This window comes from Echeneis naucrates, chromosome 23, assembly GCF_900963305.1.
Source record: "Echeneis naucrates chromosome 23, fEcheNa1.1, whole genome shotgun sequence".
Classification (NCBI taxonomy): Eukaryota; Metazoa; Chordata; class Actinopteri; order Carangiformes; family Echeneidae; genus Echeneis; species Echeneis naucrates.
The window spans coordinates 9345199-9365869 of NC_042533.1; the positions used below are offsets into that span (position 1 = coordinate 9345199).

General features: G+C 41.2%; 1 protein-coding gene across 7 annotated transcripts in view; it reads left to right on the plus strand.

Annotated features, from left to right (window-relative positions):
• Positions 1 to 20671, plus strand: part of cald1a (caldesmon 1a) — a 47826-nt gene that overhangs the window by 23248 nt on the left and 3907 nt on the right. For 2 of the 7 annotated variants that reach the window (XM_029495156.1, XM_029495157.1), the window contains exons 3-14: positions 7037 to 7174; positions 9002 to 9440; positions 9532 to 9564; positions 9664 to 9876; positions 11256 to 11368; positions 12441 to 12708; positions 14688 to 14825; positions 17872 to 17915; positions 18075 to 18150; positions 18963 to 19106; positions 19272 to 19367; positions 20250 to 20318. In XM_029495156.1, the coding sequence (XP_029351016.1) occupies positions 7037 to 7174; positions 9002 to 9440; positions 9532 to 9564; positions 9664 to 9876; positions 11256 to 11368; positions 12441 to 12708; positions 14688 to 14825; positions 17872 to 17915; positions 18075 to 18150; positions 18963 to 19106; positions 19272 to 19367; positions 20250 to 20318 (1771 nt within the window). Of the gene's footprint in view, positions 1 to 7036; positions 7175 to 9001; positions 9441 to 9531; positions 9565 to 9663; positions 9877 to 11255; positions 11369 to 12440; positions 12709 to 14687; positions 14826 to 17871; positions 17916 to 18074; positions 18151 to 18962; positions 19107 to 19271; positions 19368 to 20249; positions 20319 to 20619 lie in introns of all 7 variants that reach the window. The other 5 variants (XR_003840431.1, XM_029495158.1, XM_029495159.1 and 2 more) reach the window with 5 other exon arrangements.

Here is a 20671-nt window from a genome sequence, read left to right on the forward strand (position 1 = left end):
GGATGAGGCTGATATGGATGCAGATACCAGCCAAGGTCACTTACCTTTTTGATGCATCTCCAAGACCGGCTTTATAAGAGCCAGTTTCTCCATCAGCGATGAAAAACAAGCTGACATAGGTCTGACCACTGCTGATATGTCTCAGATGTCTCGCTCGACCAAACAAGTAACATTTGCTGTTACTTACTTTGCTCAAGGTAATACAGCTTTTTCTGTATCAAGGAAAATGCCTACAATAGTGGAGATTCACCAGTGAATCAAATCCAGGTTCAGGTTGTTCAACCAGACGTGGAAAATCAACCTGGGCGTGCTGCATTGCTGATATTTTCCAAACTTTTATTTCCAGCATGCTATTTAATGCAGAAAGGGCCTTTAACCCTGTGAATGATGTTTAGCAGGAAGAATATATAGAATGACAAAAACACAGACAAATAGAGTCTCACCCACATAATCGTGTCTCATATTATTGCTCTATCACCTGGAAAATCCTAATCTAATGATCACTCTCCTTTTAGTTCAGTTAGAGGCACCCTAACACTGACACACAGGCTCACTTGCCTCTAAAAAACCATGCTAAAATGTCCATCAAGCTAATCATTAGTGTCTGCCTCTGGTTTTAGACTAAGTAGGTCGTGTACAGTGGGTTAATAATTTGTTTGGAAACTAAGTTGGTGTGAGCACCATTAGTAGGCCAACAAACAAAAAAGTTAATTTAAAGACAATAAAATGCTTCATAAACTTGGAAAATTGGTATGAATTCTCTGCTGGTTTTTACCCATCACGCATTAGCTTTGCAGCTTCCAGAAAGTATTTATGCTTTGTTTTTATATTCAAATATCAAGCAGCAAATATCGCTAATATGCCGTTAATGTAGTTTCTCCCTTTAAATATACATATCATCATTGCCCCCAGTCGAAAAATACGGGGGGGTTAGAGAATTAACTAGTAAAATAAATAAGGCCAGCCTACTACTACATTCACATAGTTCCATAGCTATTGAATCTGCAGCAATTACAAACTGAGACAGCTTCCAATAGCCATTTAATGCCAAGATCCTGTATATTTTCTTTTTCTTCAACAGTTATGCAATATTTTCTTCCTTGGCGTTCTTTAAGTTTTAAGTCCTCTTGTTTCTTACGCCACATTTCCCTAGATGAATTTAAAATAGTAGATCGAAGTGAAGCATCATGCTGTAGTTATATTTCATGACACAGAAAACCCTATAAACCCCCCACAGCTAGAATTATCTATACAGTTTTGGCGTGTTTATGTAATGTGGCGAAGACAGAGAAGATTGGCAGAAAAGAAAATTACGAACAGCCAACAGAGACAAGAGATGAAGACTGATTGACTGAAAGAGAAATGGACCAAGAGCAAAATGGAAAAAAGGGTGGTGGGGGGCAGCGTAATAAACCTCTTCTACATTTACATTTCCAGCTCGGCTGGAGTTTGTTCATGTATGTTTTTTTGGTCCAAGCAGCAATAATGTCAGCTGGTGGGCGACACGCTGCTCCTGTTATTGATAAAAGATTACATCTCGACATTGTTTCCATTTTTGCCAATATATTGAAACAATCAATATTTACATGCCCCTCTCGTCTGACTGTTCAAAACCACATGTTGCCCCGCTGGCCTGCTTCCATTCAGCCATCACTGAACACACTGTGAGAAGATGGAGATTGCAGAGAGAGAGAGAGAGCAGCGCCATATAATAATGACTGTATGAACGCCAAATTCCTGGCTATTATAAGTGTTTACTCGCCAGGTCTCCATGAGCTGTTTCCTACATGCTGGGACACTGAATTTGTCTGTTTGCGAGCATGTGTGAGAAATTAGCTTTTTTTTTTTTTTTTTATGTGGCTGGCTGTTTTTTTGGCTTGGTCGATTGTCCTCATGCCTGTCTGTGCCATGCATAGGGGTAAGGATAAGTGCTTAAGTGCATGCATGTGCATGCAGTGGAGTGCGTGGGTGTTTGCACTTGTGTGCACGCGTATCTGGATCAGCATCAGGTGATGAAGTCCTGACAAGCTCCATTCACGTTTCAAGGATGCATGTGTGTGTGTGTTTGGGGAGAGAACCAACTCTCAGCGGCTCTGTCTTATATCAGCCTCAGTTAAAATCGTAAGGCTATTATTGACATTAAGGTGCTCAGCGGGTGCCAATACCCCCTGTAATTCTGTACTGTAAACACACACACACACAAAACGTTATGCCCTGCTAAGGTTTCTTACACTCATGGTCTTCAATTTCCCCCATCCGTGCTGTCGATCGATGCTAGACTACGCTCCTATTCAGAGTCACTGACACGGGAATGCCTCTGCCTTTTTATCTGAGAAGAGAGCCCATAGATGTGGAATGTTCCCAGTTAATTCAGTGACCAAAGGCCGTTTGCTACAGCTAAATATAGTCTTTTGTAACATTGGTAGTATGCATAGCCTGCTGAATGCAGCTGGGGCACTTTCAACAGCTCATTGTCCCATACCACGCCATAGCGTTGCTGAATATTAGTTGAGAACACGGCCAAAAAAATAAGGCCCTCAGTAAAACCCACAACTTCTTTTCACAATGCTTTAGTACAGTCCACCTTTTCACCTCTGTTTACAGTCTTTATGCTGAGCTAAGCTAACCAGCTGGTGACTGTAGCTTCATGTTTCTCGTGCACAAAGGAGAGAGGCACCCGCCTTCTCATCTGACCCCTCACGATAGAGAGTAAACATGTTTCCCCTAAAATTTTGAGCAAATCCGTTAATGTTATATTTAGCTTATTGAGGTTTTGTTTAGAATTTCCTCTCTGATGTCTTTGTTGAGGGGCGTTCATTTTTTATTTTTGTGGTTTTCCTCCTTCATACTCCATCTCATGTCATTCATTTTGCATCCCATCTTCCTTCTCCTTCTCCCCTGGCGATGATGGTCTTAGGACTGCTCTCGTCCTATCCCTCTTCTTCCACAGCTTTTATTTTTCATCTTTCATTATCCTCCTCTTCTTTTTTCCTCAGTGACTCTTTCGATAATTTCACCTGCTCTTTCCTTCTTTCACTTACATCTTCATCTACTCATTCTCCCCTCCTCCTCATCCTCACTGGCTGTGTCCTGTTATCCCCATTCTTATTGTCAGTCTTGTCTTCTCTCTCTCACAACATACTCTTCACTTACTCTTCATCATTCCCTACATTTGTGCTGGCCCCTCTGCCCGAGAGATCAGGAAGGCCTGAGGAAATAACACCCATCCTCTGTGAATGAGCCATGCCAAACAATCCCCACTTTGGATGAATGGACTCTTCCCGACATGACCTGGTGCTGCATCTTAAGCCTCTATATTTTGAGAGGAAGACTGATACTAAAAAAAAAATAGAAATAAAAAATTGAGAAACGAGAAGGAGATGCTTATCTATGTTTATCCAACACATCAACTAGGATATTATTAAAACTATATTTTTTTTAAATCCAGACTTTGCACTTATTGTTCACCAAAAAAAAAAAAAAAAAATCAAAATCAAATAAAAATGCATTTAACATGCATATCATACTGCCTTGTTCATCTGTGAGCAAAAATATATGCAGTCCCGGGTAATTCTGTCATGGCTAACATTGTGTGTTCTTGGAGCCGGCCCATCAGCGAGAGGGGCGGGGAGGAGAGACTGACGGGGTATGATGTGGTTCTTTGGGCCGGCGGTAGGAAGGGAAACCGTCCAGAGAGGCCAGCGTGGGAATGGGTCAGCATTTCTGACAGCGCTGTCCCCCACCCACTTTCCCTCTCCCTCCATCCCTTCTTTCTCCCATCTCCCCTCTCCAACGTTTTTCTTCTTCCTCTTTTGACTTCTCTCCCTTCGTTCCCTCTCTTCCCTCGCTTTAGGAGGGGTGAAGAAGTCTTTTCTCATGAGCTTTTCCAAAATTGTTTTCACTGACATTTCTGAGATATTTTGCTGTAAAGAAAATATTTGGACATATCTCTCCCTAATAGGCTCACTGATAGCAGTGTTTTGTGTGTCTTTCCCGTCCATGCAAACCGTTTCTTTGTGAATGGGGGATTCCCGCACATATGTTGCAAAACTTTTAATTTCCTTTTCGGATGCATCAGCTACCACATGTAAAACGAAGTGGACTGGTCCATGATGTCAGTCAGAAATGTGTAGCGTACTGTGTTTGGCCACCCACAAAAAGAGCATATACAGTGTACTTTATACAGGCCGACATATACCTGCAGTTTAGAACAGTGATACACATAATTTTGTACAGGAAAACATGTCATCTTTGATAAAATCTGCAGATTACTACTTTTTCCATTATCGTGCACGCCCTTTCCTTTCCCGTCTTTCATTTCCCTCTTCGCCTCTTTATTTTCACTCTCCATTTAATTCGCTCTCTCTGTTTCTCTCCTTTTCTCCTTCCCCCCTTCCTCCCCCCTCCTCCCTTCCACCTTTGCCCATATTTCTGTGTCAGTATGGTGATAGAGTTTGGGGCCTAGGTAAGGAGAGGGATATTAAATCAGGGCTTTGGTTGTGTATGCGTCGCTAGCCAAGGCCGTGATTGACAGGAATGCTAATTCAGCTTTTAGGAGTTTGTTCTTCTTTCCTACTGAGGAATCTTTAGCCCTGAGACTGTCGTCGTCACCGCCACCCAGGACTCTTTTCTGTTCCATTTTTAGATGTTGTCATTTTCTCTTTCTCATGACATTTAGTGCTGTTTCTGGGACGGCATGGTCCTTTGGGAGCAGTTGTTTCGCAACTCTTTTTTTTTTTTTTGCTTGCAGAAACAACATATCACTGTGACATTTTTAAATAAGGGTTAATGTTCTTTCTACTCGGGGGAAGTCAATAGAATTTGATAGAATGTGAGTAAAACTGAAAACAAAAATTTATGAATACATTTTTTTTTTTAGTTCAAGCAAGACTTTCTAATTTTCTGAAAGGAGAAGTAATCCGTTCTTTGTCTTACCAATAAAGAAAGTTAAGTGAAACAATACAGTTTTTTTTTCTGCAGCTTTAATTGTTTTACTTTGTTCATGTTAGCTACTCTTGCTTGCTGTAGATACTTTAATTTTACTGAGCTCTAAAATATAATTTTTATGGCCAATTTTAGCATCCTATATCACCATGGTAACAAAGGCTGCTGATAAGCAGTGAACTAGCTTTCATGCTGAAAGAGTGTAACTTTCATCTGGGTTTTAATCCTCAAAGACTGAATTATCTGAAATAAGCATATACTCATGCACACATGTAAAGCATTGCCTGATGTCACTGATGTGATCGTCTCATAGGTCCGACTTGGGCGGTAACAGATTTATCTGTTCTGTTATGACAACATTCCTCATATTAGAGGAAGAAACAGGAGATGGAGGGGAGCGGCGCAGGGGAAGTAGAGGAAGGGGAAAAGTGTTCACAAGTTGTGAAACTTCACATGAACGCAAGCTGCTTTTGCTCAGGCTAGCCACACATGTTGCAATTAACATGCAATGCACGCTTCGCTGGTTGACCTCAAAGGCTGCACGGTGATGTAAGGCATGCGGGTAGCAGCGGGAGTGTAAAGGTCAGACAGGGCAACACAGATCAAGCATGGAGCTGAGTTCATAGATGTCAGGCGGCCGGACGCAGAAGTTTGAAAACTTATGTCGAGAAGGAAAACTGCACACTTTCAGTTTGTGATGTGTAATTCATCATCAAGCATACTTTTAGGGTGTTGCCTGTTTCCCTCAACTTCTCTATCTCTTTAATGCTAATATTTCTTCTTCTCCTTCTGCCAGGATAACTTTGGGCCGGCTCAGGAGAAAGGCCTGAACACGTTGGATTTAATCAAATCGAAGCACATAAATATACAGTAGTGAGCTAGCCAACTAGATTGGGAACAATGGAGCTGTGTTGACGATTGCATGCAGCCGCACCCTTTACATAATCCACAGCATTTATTAGAGACGTGCATAATCCATTGCATGACTGCTTTGGATTTTGCTCTGTTAAAGCAAAATGGTGATTGCAGAGAAAAGAAGTTGTTAAATTCCTTATGCAAAAAACAGATGTTAGCCCATGATTTTTTTTTTTTTTTTCATTTATTTATTTATTTTTTTAGACATGGCCTGGCATGACGTTTCTCCAACTACTGCATGCTTGACCATTCATGCACAGTAATAATAAAAAATAAACCACCAAAGATAAGCAGCAAAGTCGGGGGCAGAAGCTATGCCGAACACCATTGGAAATATTAAAGGATATGCTTTCATGCTAATGATTTACAAGCATAAATGTCAGAGCTCACGTTTGTGTTGCCCTAAGTGTGTCAAAAAAGAAGTTTGTGTCATTGAAGGTCTTAAAAATATTCAAGAAATAACAAATATTAAATGAGTGCTTTTAAAACTAGAATGTCTCCAACTATTTTCGTGTAATCTTTTTTCTGCCTAGTTTGCTTGTCTCTTCAAAAAATAGGTTAAGATTTTGGAACTAAGCTTTCAGATACTGGTCTTGGTAAAACCAAAATCAATATCTTTTAATGCATGTCAGCAGAAAACACAGATAAGTAGTTTTGACATAAGATATTTCAGCTTCAGTTTAATACGATCAGAAACATGTGATTTCTAGATTTAATATCATAATAAATTCCTTGTAGAAATATAAGCTTGAGGCTCAAGGCTGTTTCGCCGCATAAAAAAAAATTATACGAATCCAGTTTGATCCATTTCAACACAAAGCAGACCAGTATAAAGTGTGGGCCAGAAAACACAGTTTCTCTCCTCCTCTCTAATCCTCGGCCAAGCCAAGTCTCCAGACTGAGTTTTATCAGCTCATGAAAACTGCTGCCACGATAAGAAGTATTCGTTGTTGCACAGCTGACAGGTCAGCTTGATAGGAGAGAAGGAGAGAACTCTGGACAAATCCATCAGGTTTGGTCACTGCAATGATTACAGTCCAATTTCAGGAATCGTTCACTTTGAAGTTTTTAACTGTGGGACTTTGAGGGGGAGGGGGTGGGGGGGGGGGGCGAAAATGTCTCTCTTTGTGTCCCGACTCTCTCTCACTTTCTCTCTTTCTTCTTTTGTCTGCCTCAGGTTGGCGAGGAATGACGATGATGAAGAAGAGGCAGCACGCGAGAGGAGGCGCCGGGCGCGCCAGGAGAGGCTGAGGAGCAGGGAGAGCGAGGAGCTCAGTGGACAACCAGACAGTCTGGTTATGACCAACAGCCACAGGTAACGCACATAAAGCAACACAATCATCATCCTGCCTGGTTAACTGGGCTATACTTCATCAAGAAACAATAAAGAACCTTTTCTATGAGAGAAAATGGAGAACGCCACAAAGAAGATACAACCCCTTTTAAGGGAATACATGAGAGATGGAGTCGTTAGTTGAACAACAAGTGTTTCATTCTTGCATAGCAAATATGTAGTTCCTTATGACAGCTGTGGCAAATTTAGGGACGATGTCTGCCTACCAACTGCCTAGGTAGTTGGTGGAAAGGAAGTTTTTCCTCGCCACTGTATAAAGAGTATAAAAAACATAAAGAGTTTGTTTTCAAGTGCCTTGATTTGGCAGCGCTGTATAAATATATTTGATTAGACTTTTTTTTTTTTTTTTTTTCCCCCAAAGCAAAATTACACTTTCTTTCAAATTTAATTAGATTTAGTTTGGTAGCTTTTTAATGTACTTTTAGTTCCACACAATGTCCCCAACTGATTTTTGACCTCTCAAGATGACTTATTCAGCAAAAGAAACTTGAAAAAGCGGTGTTGAATGTGTATGTCAGGGTTGTGCACATTACAGTGTGCTAAAAGGCTGAATGAGACTCTCTTTGTCACTTATGTCACCTTGTTCATACCTTCTCTGACAGCTTAGCACTTTAAAAAAATACTTATAAGAAGACTTTTATAACAAAGGCTATCTGAAGTGTTTGGAAAATGCTAATGTTTGGTTTCTATGATTTTGGATTACTCAGCCAGTCATGTTAATGATTGCTCGTACAAGAAACACAAACTTGTGTTCTTGTCTTTTTGGGATTAAAAACTACACAAAACGCTACCTTCCTGATTCAATGAAGATTGCTCTTACCACTAACCTATCAACACATCGAGAGCTAGACAGAGCTGTGTTGTTTAGCTGGCGAACTATAATGTTGAATGACCTTTTTTATTTTTCCTTCTTCTTCCTCTGAAATACATTTACGTCAACAAAGGCAAGCACTGAGCACCAGTCCCCACCCAATCCCAGCTGTCAACATGACAGCTTCAACTTTTGCTCTCAAGTCTATCAATCAGAGAGACTGTCAGAGGAACAATGGAGCTAAAAATCAATTTCTATGCATTTCAGGACTGAGATCAATCGTCTCTTTGCTGCAGTAGAAGTGATAGTGGGTTGCTCTGACATCAACTGACACAGACGTTGCTTTGTGGCCCTGAATGTTTCCCCTCCATGAGCTCAGTGATACATCCTGGGCTGGTCAAACAACAGGGGGATTGTGCAGGAGGATGCTATGGCAGGATCCAGCCCTGACTAGCCATTGTTGATTGTGCAGATGCAAGGATAATGTTTGCCAGACTTTCAGGTCAGAATAGTTGTGAATTTGAGTTTAGTTCAGTCAGTCGAACAATCGGTCCACATCTTTTTGTGGAAATGCATAGTGGATAGATTGATAGGGAGCTGCTATCTGTGTGAGTGTATAGATAAGGGCCGATATTCTTAGAGAACCTTACCGATTCACAATGTATTCTCAGTGTTTACGATTAATTTATATTTCTGAATATTTTTGTTGGAGCTCAGCAGCCACTTCTTTACAGTACAGTCCACATTTGCTTGAGCTTTCGTGTTCTTTTACTTATAACTCCTGTCGTGGGTTGTCATAGGTGTTTAAAGGTACTGCCAATCAGTTAATAAGGTCCCAAAAACTTCAAGGGCATCTTCTGGTTAACAGGAGATAATATTATGCATTCACTTCACACACTGACGTCTGTCGCTCTGACCTCAACGCTTCCTCCTCATTACCACACAGTGAAATATTTGTCTCCTCTCTCTCCTCCTAGTGTGACAGAGACAGTGTCTGTGAGCAGCTCCTATGGAGGCGGTGGAGACGACGAGGACCAAGCCCTGCTGGACCGCATGGCCAAACGCGAAGAGAGACGGCAGAGGCGCATGAAGGAAGCGCTGGAGAGGCAGAGGCAACTGGACCCCACTGCGACAGAGGACAACGACAGCATCGCCACGGAGAAAAACAATGAGGAAGAGGAGAGGCCCTCCTCCTGGCGTAGGGGTCGTTACCGTGACAATGAGGAAGAAGAAGAGAAGACATTCACATACAGCTCAAGGAGAGAGGAGAAGGAGCGAGAGGAGCCGAGAGAGGAAGAGGAAGCTACTCCTGATGGTGGAGAGGAAGAAGTGGAGGGCGTAGATGAGGATGAACAGGAGGAGCAGAAAGTGGAAGTGGCGGAGGACAAACCAAGAAGGTCTTACTTGAGAGAAGAGGTGAGTCATCTGTTTGTTTTTGTCCATGTACTCAAGCTATTTGTGTTTTTGTTGCTGACAGTCCCTGCAACTGTGATGCTTGTTTTTGTAGGAATCAATTGAAGAGCCTAAAGCTCAAAACAAGGTATGGGTGTTGATTTATTGACTTTGTGATGCACATTGCACATTGTTGAGCTGATCCCTGATCTTTCTTTGAAAGAGCTGCTGTAATCCTTTTCCGTAGGAACTCACTGAAGAAGAAACGCATTCGATAGTCAGGGAAAATACAAATCAGGCCAACTCAGCAAAATCAGTGGCTGAGGAGGCTACTTTAGAATCAGGGGAAGCGGAAGAGAAACCTGAGGATGATAATATAGACAATAAGTGTGTTAAACTCATAAATGACACTGAAGAGGACAATGAAGTATCTGAGATACTGCACTCAGATGAGAATGAGGTATCACGCATGTGGTAAGACTTTTCATTAGAGGTGTGACACACAGCACAGCAAATCTGGGTAACTTCACTGTCCTAACGAGATATGCATAAACTCACAAAAATTCCTCTTCATAAGGCCATCTTGTCGAGTGTGTGATTTGTGCCAGAGCCAGACACTGAAATTACTCAGACACCTTCTCTCGTCACAGTGTGGGTTGCACCATTTGGAATGTGGAGGTATCTGAGCAAACATTTTATGAGGTGTGGTTATAGCCGTGCGGTCAGATTTTTAATAAGGTTAATGCTATGCTCCACAGAGTGATCACTGTTTTTCTTTTCTGCACGTCCTCCACCTCAGCTATGAGTGCAGCAACATTTCACATTGAACTGACTCCACTCCAAAAGCTGACTGTAGCAGAGAAGACGGGTTTAATTCAATCTAACATAATGAATAGATGGCGGGCACATCTATTGCAATCAATTTTTTTTTATATATTTATTTAATATATATTTAATATTTTACATATTTAATTTATCATTATCATAAAAAATAAGTAGAAGGTGAATGAAATATGTTTTTTATTAGGCTACTTTGGAAATGAAAAAAATTATGAGTGAGCTGAAAGCTGACTTAGTTTCATCAGTGCGCTTTAAACAGCTGCAGCAGCTCATTGTTTTAAAGGCCAACAAAACATCTGAACAGTTTTAGCTACTCAAGTGGATACTTTAGTCTTTGAAATCTAGTGGAGAGAGCCTCCTCTCGCACAAATAAGGATCCTTGTGGACAATTTATTTTCTAGTCAATATGGGTGTTTCAGGCATCTTTGGAACAGAGCTCTTTCAGGATGCTTTTAATGGTGTAAAAACAATTTCCAAAGACAATTCATGTTCCTCAGCAATTGCTCTGTTCAGATAATGACATTTCTTATCCTTCCATAATACCATAATAATAATGGAATTAGTTTTTTGTTTGTTTGTTTGCTTTTAGCTGAACTGACCCAAAAAGGTCAATCAAATGTTAAAAATTAGACAGCCTCATCAGCAATTGTATGCTGTGTTTCTACAGGTTAACAAAATCAGCTTTTTATTCTGACTGAGCATTCTGTTTACACACAAAATAATTATATTCTACAAAACGTAAATGGTGTTTTTGATGATGGTTAACCCTGAGAAAAAGAAAATATACAGACACGCCTAGGTTGATCGCATGTTAGATAATCCTCTGTCAGCAGTAATTCTGGAGTGGACACTGTTTGATGTGATGTTCTGTGTTATTTTGTTTGGGGTGTGTTCTCCGTCCCATGTCACAGCCCATGATGTCACATGGTGGATCCCGTCCATTCAGCATACTCCTTCATTGCATGTCTGCTCACTGTCCTGATGGGTGTTTCTGCGCAGGTGAATGAGAGAGGCGGGGCCAGGGAGGAGAGGGAGGAGCAGAGGAAGCAGAACGGAGGACTGCATGAGGAGGCAGATCCCAAACAGCATAGGAAACCTGAGAGGACCCTCAGGTAAAAACACATATCATCACACAAGCAAAGTCACCAGTCTGGTTTTATCAACTCTTCAGTTATTATTGGTTTGCTCAAAACCAAATATCTAAGATTTATGTGGTCATTTGATGACATTTAATGGAAAAAAATTAGAAAAACACACCTACTAAGTTTGCAATCAAATATCTACCATCTGCTGAAAAAGACATGCTACTTTTATTTTGAGAACTAAATTACCATTTCTTTAAATCCCAAAGTGAAAAATAATTCCTATAAATAATTCTGCGCTAAGCTGATGCGTAGTATCAGTGTCTGTCTACACGCAACCAGTTGTGGAAAATTACTGCAGTAACCTTATATTCATGACAAAAAGATCAGCTGAGAAGATCCAGTTGCCTGACAAAGGTCACTTGCTTTCCAAAATAAGATGCCCAGAAGTGTTTAAAAAAAAAAAAAAAAAGAAAAGGAAAAAAAAATATATTCCAGCACTTAAATCCTAAATATTACATCATGTAGAAGTGAAACCAATCTAGATGAAATCATGACGAAATTTACTGAATTATACTACTTCGGATTTGATCTCACTTTGAAAATTATAGGGAGTAAGTTGAAGTTGTCATATTGAATCCACAAAGTAGTTTCATCAGAGCTTTTTGCAGCCTGCCATGTCAGACTGATCTAACAGTCATGTATTGGTTGTGGCTCAGATATTGGCAAAGGCATTATGCAAAAACAGAAGGACAAATCAGATTTTCAACCAAACAGGCAGTTTCTGTTCAGTATTCAGCCGCAGCAGAGTAGTGTGTGTTCAATTGGGTCACTTACAGTAAATCCACAGCTTCAAGCGTGAATGAAACTTCAGCTGAACTGTGACTTTATCTTTGAAATTGTGATTGTTCTTATTTGTATGGCTGCACATGCACTGCCTGTGTGTGTTTGCTCGTCCCAAATCCTTCAAGTGTATCTTAAAATATTCAGTTTGTATCAAATGTCTGGTGTTAACCTGCATGTCAACCAGCTTTGTGTCCTGCTTGTTTTTGTTGTCATCTGCTTATGTGCACTGACCTGTATCATTGTGCGCCTGTCCAAGTCGTGGCAGTGTACGTTCCCCCGAGGTGTCTGTGGGAGACGACCAGGACGACGCTGCCCGCCTGGAGGCAGAGCGCAAGCTGGAGGAGCTGAAGCGCCGCCGCGACGACGCAGAGAGCGAGGAGTTCGAGAGGATGAGGCAGAAGCAGCAGGAGGCCGAGGTCGAGCTGGAGGAGTTGAAAAGGAAGAGGGAGGAGAGGAGGAAGGTACTGGAGGAGGAGGAGCGGCAGAAGAAGCAGGAGGAGGCAGAGAGGAAAGCCAAAGAGGAGGTATGGATGATATGGATTATGATCAGCTTTTTAATGGCTGCTGTTTGATCTGTGTTTTCCTGAAAATAAGGGTTGGTTAGGTTTAGGTCTTAATAGAGGATGTTTTTGTGGAAAAAAACCATTCCAGCCTCTGTGTTTGGCAGCAGTTGATTAGGTGTAAGACACAATATCAACTTTTCTCATGTGCAACAGACCTTAGTCTGGTTGCTACAAATGTTGACACAACCCATGCTCCAGTGGTTATCTGGGCTTTGAGACATCAGTTACCTCACAACAGTTCAACACAAAGTGCTGTTAAGTTTGTCTCGCTCTCTCTGTGCTGTTTTTGGAAGCTAACGAGCTAACCTATATAGCTTCCATCCAATTTTTATTGGTGGTGTTCAACCTCTGAGGAGTCATCGGTACATCCTGCTGTACATCGTGCTGTGTTCATTATATATTAGAAAGACACGGAGATGGAGGTCTACCTCGCATTACCTGGTTGTCCGATTAAATTGGCTTTATGTATGTATCTTTATCTGTATTGATTGCTCACGGGGTAATGTTTAATTTGAAGCAGCACAAGGGAATGCAGTAAAAATATAAGATAGAATTAATGCATACATTTAAATAGATAGTGTATTTGCATGTGCAGCGTTCATGCTTTGTACAATATGTGTTGGTGATAGTTAAAATGTGAGTCAATGGAGGGTACTTGGTGTTGTGCTGTGCTGTGCTGTGGCATAAAACAGCCTCCTTAGCGGCTCAGCGTGCCTCATCACAGAAAGGATGAGTTGGATGGATAGCCCTCGGCTTCCCTGTCATCCTCAGTCACTGCCCCAACACTGTCCGCCTGCATGCACACCTCACCAGCTTACCAACTTTAGAGGGAGCCACCTCCCCAAGGCTCAGACAGGGAGCATGGAGAGAAGCCTGGGCGCACACATTGTGGGACTGTGACGACAAATGAAATAGCAAAAACTACTTTTCATTTATTTAAATCCTTATTTATTCAAATTTTCTTGAAATTTCACTGCCCGTGTGCTCTCATTGTTTTCCACACTGCCTTCATGTTGATTCGCCTGTACACCTTCGACACTCGAGCATCACACTCAAACGAGCACACCAGCGACATTATCTACCCATACTTCACCGCTATCACCCTTTCCTATCAGCTACATCTTTATGTATCACACATGTGATAACCGACTGGTCTTCTTTGTTGATCTTGGCTCTGAATGTGGTCGCGCATCTCTTGCTATCTGCCCCTGTTCTTCTGCTCTTGTGTGATGTTAATGAGGCCTTTTGGTTTGTAATTAAAAGATGGCCCAGAGATACAGGCAGACTAATTAACCAAGACAAGGCTGCTGGAAAAGCACCAGCCCTCCTCATAATTCAGTACATAACACAGTTAAAAAAAAAAAAAAAAACCTAATGTGAATGTCTGGAGCTTTCTAAAATGGCTTTTTTTCCTGAAGCAGGCAATGACTGTAAATAAAAATTTGTTCAAAGTAATTGAATTTGTTCCTGACCAGCTTCATTGGATAAAGTAAGTTAATTGATTAGAAAGTGGCACGTATGAGCTGTGTTGGTTGTGTGTCAGCAACTGTTTCGTGTCCTATGACAACCCATGACAGTATAAATGCTGCATAAGAAAGTAATTTTACTCATACAAAGTTCTTGGAAAAAAGGAAATAGTATTTGCTCTGAGCACCGAGTCTGTCAGTTCATTCCCAGGCAGAATCCTCTGGTGCACAGGAAGTGTGCTTTAGGTTTCCACCAGCAACACAGGCTTGTTTGGAGTAAATAGAAAAGAAGTACACCATAAGCATGAGCAGGCTTTGGCTGAAAAAGCAAAGAAAAGAGCGCCACCTTTATATGCTCCAGTTTTTTTTTTTTTTTTTTAAAGGATCTCAGGGAGTGAAGCCTCTTTTATATTTTGAGCCTGTGAGTGCATCAGATAAACTTCCTTAACTGGTATGTGCATCTCTCCTTCTCAGGAGGAGAAGAGGAAGATGAAAGAGGAGATTGAAAAGAGGAGAGCAGAGGCAGCCGAGAAGAGGCAGAAGGTGGAGGACACCATGGACGGGGAGGATAAACCTTTCAAGTGTGTCAGCCCCCGAGGCTCCTCCCTGAAGGTCAGTCTGCTACCTTTGACCTCTCAGCTGCTGTTACTACGACTATCCAGAGCTCCTTTCTTGGCAAAGCATAAAATGACAACAACTGCAATCTGCCATTCTGAAATTCTGCATTTCACCAACTGAAAAGGCTAGCTGTTCAAGTTAAGATGACGGAGCCACACCTGGTTGTAAACTGATCCGAGGGCTTTGAAACAGCAGTAATGGTCTTAAATTGTTCATCAACATGCAGTTGGTGGCGACATATAATGCTAAATTTCACAGGTCCCGAACAATCAGTATCGTCAGCACTTAATTTCATGTTAAGACATAAAAGAAAAAAGCATTGTTGTATTGTTGTAAGCAATCGAATTAAATGTAGACTGATGGAAGTAGCTACTTAGAAATACTAACTTTAAAGCAGAAAAACCTATTAATTAATTATCCTATTAGCTACAACTGACCTCATGTGATTTTGGTTTTGGACCCTTTAAGATACAGAGCCGCGTGCTTACTGCAGCCCTGCGCATGCTGCTTCAACATTTGGAGAAATCCAAAGCTTGACAGGTCTGCCACTTCTTGTTGGTATGCAGTGAGAAGATATCTACAGTTCAGGAGAGGGGTTTCCCCTAACTGTCACTCTGTGAGACAGCTCTTTGTAAACACTTAATGCGGTTCAATACTTAAACATAACTTGGCTTCAGTGTCGCCTTGTTGAATTATTCTGCCTGTGCTGTGTTTGTGTCCCATTTACAACACACTGTATAATAGTTCTCCAAATCTTGCAAATCCCACTCATCTGGCAGTGCAGCGCAGCTCAAGCTAAACATTCAAAATATTTGAAGAGATTAGATGCCAGATGACCCATATTAGCCCTTCTCACCTCTCATCAGCTATTAACATGACGTGTTATCTGATTAAAATGAAGGAGTGTGCATTATTGGAAAGAGACCTCGATGAACTAAGGGAGAAATGTGAAACAGTCAGCTGCCGGCAAATTTGACCGCTAAATTTGTGTTTGTCATGACAGATACAAAAGGAAAATCAAACCCAACCACATCAGTGCATGCCCCTAAACTCTCCATTTATGGATAAATGCTTGTCATGACCAAGGAACATTTAATCAACTCCAGCGTGGATAAATGTTTCCACTGTTGCCAAACGCCAACTCCCACAATGAAAATCGAGGGGAATTTTAAGTCAGTGGAGAAAATCTAATTAGTGACAGTTAGCTGTAATATATCCATCTGGCCCAGCCTGGTGAGAATCCAGGCTCGACGTTTGGCTTTCATGGTGTGTGAGCGCCGACTGTACTAGAAACACTTTGTTTGTGGTCAGTTTAATAAATAACTATTTCTCCACCCTGCTGCACTTGCCTCACAGACACAGCTTCACTTTGTCATCATGTTCACTGTAGGTGCTCAAGTGTGTGTTGACACATCTGTCAGTTAATGCAGGAAAATACTTGCGTGCGACTTGTTTTGATGAGACTTTGCAGTGTGAAACATTTCATCTAGTTGTTTGTGTGACACTGTATTATCATGTCATAATACAGGTAGGTTGTGTGTTGTATTTCCATCTTTTCCAGTTATTTTTTAGATATATTTTCCCAATTCCCTTTAGATGTATGCCGTATATAGAACACCCCCTTCTTCCCTTTTTTGTCAGTAATCGAAGAGGTTGGTGTCCTGTAAATCTGTAAAACTGTAAATCCAAAACAATGAGCCGAAAAAGCTGAAGCTAACCGAGCAGATGGAGTCAAATTCAAATGGAGTCAAATGGAGTCATACCCTTTTACATTTCCCACTCAGCGTCTTGTTGTCATAACAAAAATATTAGTGCGTGCAGATTTCGACTGTCTTGATAATCACAGCTCAGAGTATGGAATCTCCTAATAGCCACATAAATACACACAACACATAAAAATTGATTCATATCTAGCTCATATGTTGGCAAATAAAAGCTACACAACAGCAGTTAGATCTGCTTTTTCATTTTGTCACATAAATTTTCCCGCTCCATTTATGTGCTGAGTGCATTTCATGCCCCGTCAGTTCTTTTCTGTTTTAAATTTTCAAAGCCGCATGATATTGAGGACATACATTGTTTTCTTCTTCACCTTTTGCTGTGTGTTCTTCCCCTGACAACTGCATTATTATGGTACTTGTTAAACTAAAATGACGAGAATTATGCTCCTGCTTTCTGCGATCGCCTCCCAGTGGGACACGCAGTCCCAGGAGCTCGCCTTCATGTTATCAGCAGTAAACCAGCATAACCCAGCTCCATGCTAAAGATAAAGTGCAGCGTTATCAGGGAGAAAAGGGACAGAATGAAGGACAGGAGTGCGGGGATGCAGGAAAGCGATTATGGTTAACACGATTACTGTAACTGCATTCGGATGGATACAGCTCTTTAAAACGCGCCTGAGAATGGGGAATTTCCTGCCAGGGAGTATTTTGGGAACTCCCACATTCGGTAGCAGCCAAGTGCAAGGTCCTTTTTTTTTTACAGAGAGAGAGAGAGAGGGGGCAGAGAGCCTTTTCTGCCATTTCTTCTTTTGTCAGTTTAAAGGTTCTTTTTTTGTGAGTGTCTAAGGAGCACATTCGTTGCCCCCTGTTTTAGCCCTATATATCATAAACAATCCTCTGACATTCCCACAGTCAAGGCAGAGATAGGAAAAACATTGCTGTGTTTTTTTTGTGTGCGTGTGCATGTGTGTATATGCGTGTGTTTTTGTATGTCTTTTAAGATGATTTTTCGTAGAATACAATTTACTGAGTAGTTAAATAGTAAAGCTCATGTTGAGTACATAAGTACATCATGCTGCTACGAATCATCATCTGTAATTGACTGAATTGTGCATGTGTGTGACCTCTGAGTTTTAAGTCACAAATGAAATTTACAGTGAAACCGGTAGATGATTAACAGAGATGATGATTAACAGAGTTAATCATCTGTTTTGAGGCTGCTGAATAGTGAAGGAAAATTGTTGCGTTGCAATGATGTATGCATGAGTGGAACATCCCTGTGATATTTATAACCAAGACACTCCAACATTTCTCTGCAGATCGGAGAGAGGGCAGAGTTCCTTAACAAGTCTGCACAGAAAAGGTAAGAACAGAACCAAAGCATTAGCCCTCCAGACCGTGCTGTCCCCACTAATAAAGGCTTCATTCGAGCATGTCAGCCTTGCAGCATTAAGGAGAAGGAGGTGTATGTTATCACTAATCCATTTGTTATTTCCTGTGCTTGTTTGCGTCTGTCCAACAGCACAGTGAAGACGTCTCATTCTCCGGTGGTGTCCAAGATAGACAACAGGCTGGAGCAGTACACCTCAGCTGCTCAGGTTAGCACTGATTCAACTGTAAAATTGCAGATCTGGTTCTGTGTCAAAGTATGGCCTAATTCCATGTAGGATTACAAAACACCACTGTGTGTCATCCATCCAATCCGTTAGGAAAAAAAGAAGAAGAAAAACATTGTGAAATTGTGTACCAAGTAGCGGCAGACAGACAAGTTAGTTCCACATAACTTTCTAATTGAAATGTTTTGTAGTAAATATTTTTATTTTTATTATTCATGTTTAAAAAGCTAATCTATCTGATATACATGGAAGATGAGCTGGTTTGTTGGTCTTCAAAAGTAAATAATGCGGTCAAACTAACGTTATTACAAAGGTGTTCAAAAAGTCTTTTAAATAAGAAAAAATGTTCTTGCCTGTTGGTGTTTTGTCATAAATTGTCAGTTAAAATTGTTGTTTTAGCCATATGCCCGTTCATCATTTTCCTGCTGTATTTCATGATGATTGAAACGATTATATAATTAAGGGAATCTCATAATTGCAAGTACAGCGATTTATGCGCTTTAAAACTGATCATCAAATGTAAATAACTTCATGCACGATCTATCATTTCTACTTCATGGGTGTGATCAAAAATAGGATTGCGTTGCATTCAGTGGTGAATTCTGCAGCAGCATGAAGGACAGTTTGAAATCAGATTTGCCCCCCTTCAAAAAATTAAAAATAAAAAAATTATATAATTAGATATTGAACTACTAAGCAATCCATTGTCCTGCCTGATATCAGCCTCGCTGTGCTAAAATATGTCTGTGTCAATCCCTGCTACTCTCTAGTTTAAAGTCACCACTTTGTCTCAGCAGAGAGAGAACAAGGAGTCTCGATCCCCTCGCTCCGGAGTGGTGGATCTGCCCATGGTCACTGACAGCATACGAAACATCAAGAGTATGTGGGAGAAAGGCAACGTGTTCAGCTCACCTGGAAGTGGGGGGAGCATGTTCAAGGTAAAAGTCTAGATGGTGGTGGATGTTCAGAGGGCTGATGAACCTGGACTCGTGTGACTGGAACAGAGACGGAGGGAGAGGAAAGAAAATTATGTTGAAGTTCCTGCTCGGCCCCCGCTGCCAGTGACAATCAGGCATATCTGACCTTTGACCCTGTCCAAACAGGAAGCAGCTGTGATGAAGACAGGCGTGGCAGGCCGCATCAATGACTGGCTGAACAAAACCCCGGAGAGCGGCAAAACGTCAGGAGGAAGGCCAGCGGTAGGTCGCTGAAGGTCATCGTCGTAGCAACCTCTGCAGCTGCCGAGAGCAACTACAGTACATGTACTGTACTGTTTTAACTTATCTGAGAGGATTTTCTGTAGATGCCAAAATCTAAAATATTACTCACTTCTTTATAGAAGATTTAGTGCCAAATTTCAGTTTCAAATAATGCTTTTGTGCGATTCAGTGTCCTGAAAAAGCAGTTTACTTGCATTTTGGAAGATTACACTTTTCAAAAATAACACTTATCAAAGGAGTAAAGAAAGAACATGGCACATACATTTTCTGTGTTTACAACAGTGCAAACAGTACAACGTCGAAAGCGTTGAGTTTAAACTGTACTAGTGAGTCATGCACAGGAGCAGTAATCCTGTAACATCTGAGCCCCGCTCATTTAAGCAAACGGTGGTCAGCCTCATAATAAACTGCAGTACCCTCTGCAGTGTTATGACACGAATGGCACCATTACCGCTGGTCACATTCATTACAGTTCATGTTTTATAATGATTTTCAAACGATGCAGTGGAAGCCAGTCAGGTTGTCCTTGTGCGTTTGTGCTCATCTGTCTGGTGCCATCTGGTGGCTTGTGATCAAAACAATCTGTGAGGATCTGAGGCCACTCTTAGATGTGTCATATCCAGATACAATACATCTGGATATATTACATCCGGCATCAGTCTGTGTCACATTAAGCTTTGTCTAGTGTTGCTTTTTTATTTTGCTCCTTCGAGTGCATCCTGTCTCCCTTTACTCCGATAGTACCTTTATCTCACTCTGATATTTATGTTGGAGCTTTGTGGCACAATGCGACCACTATCTTCAAACGTGCATACAATAGCTGAGCACAGCTGATGTGCTGCCGCCTGTCTGTTTTCACAGGACCTAAAGCCTGTTGATGTCACCAACAAGAGGAGTCTATGGGAAAACAAAGGGGCCACTCCAACCAAGGTAGCTCCTCCTGACCTCCTTTGGACCGTCCACTGTCTGCGGTCATGAAAAAATATTTGCATGATAATCAGTGTCTCGTCAAATCTGGAGTTTCTCCAGATTATACTTGAACCATGTTAGTTGGCTTGTTGTTGAATTTTCTGTGGCTTTCCATGCTTTTCCAATTGATGTCAATCTTCATTTTTTAAAGTTAGTGTACAATAATACTAACATTAGCCTATTCAGCATTCTGACAGTATTTTAAACCCTTGTCTAACAGTAACGGGAGTAACAATCATTCATTTGTGTTTTTGTTTTAAAGAACTCTCATAGCTAGTTGACCTCAGCATTAATTCTGGAATAAGCCTGGAGAG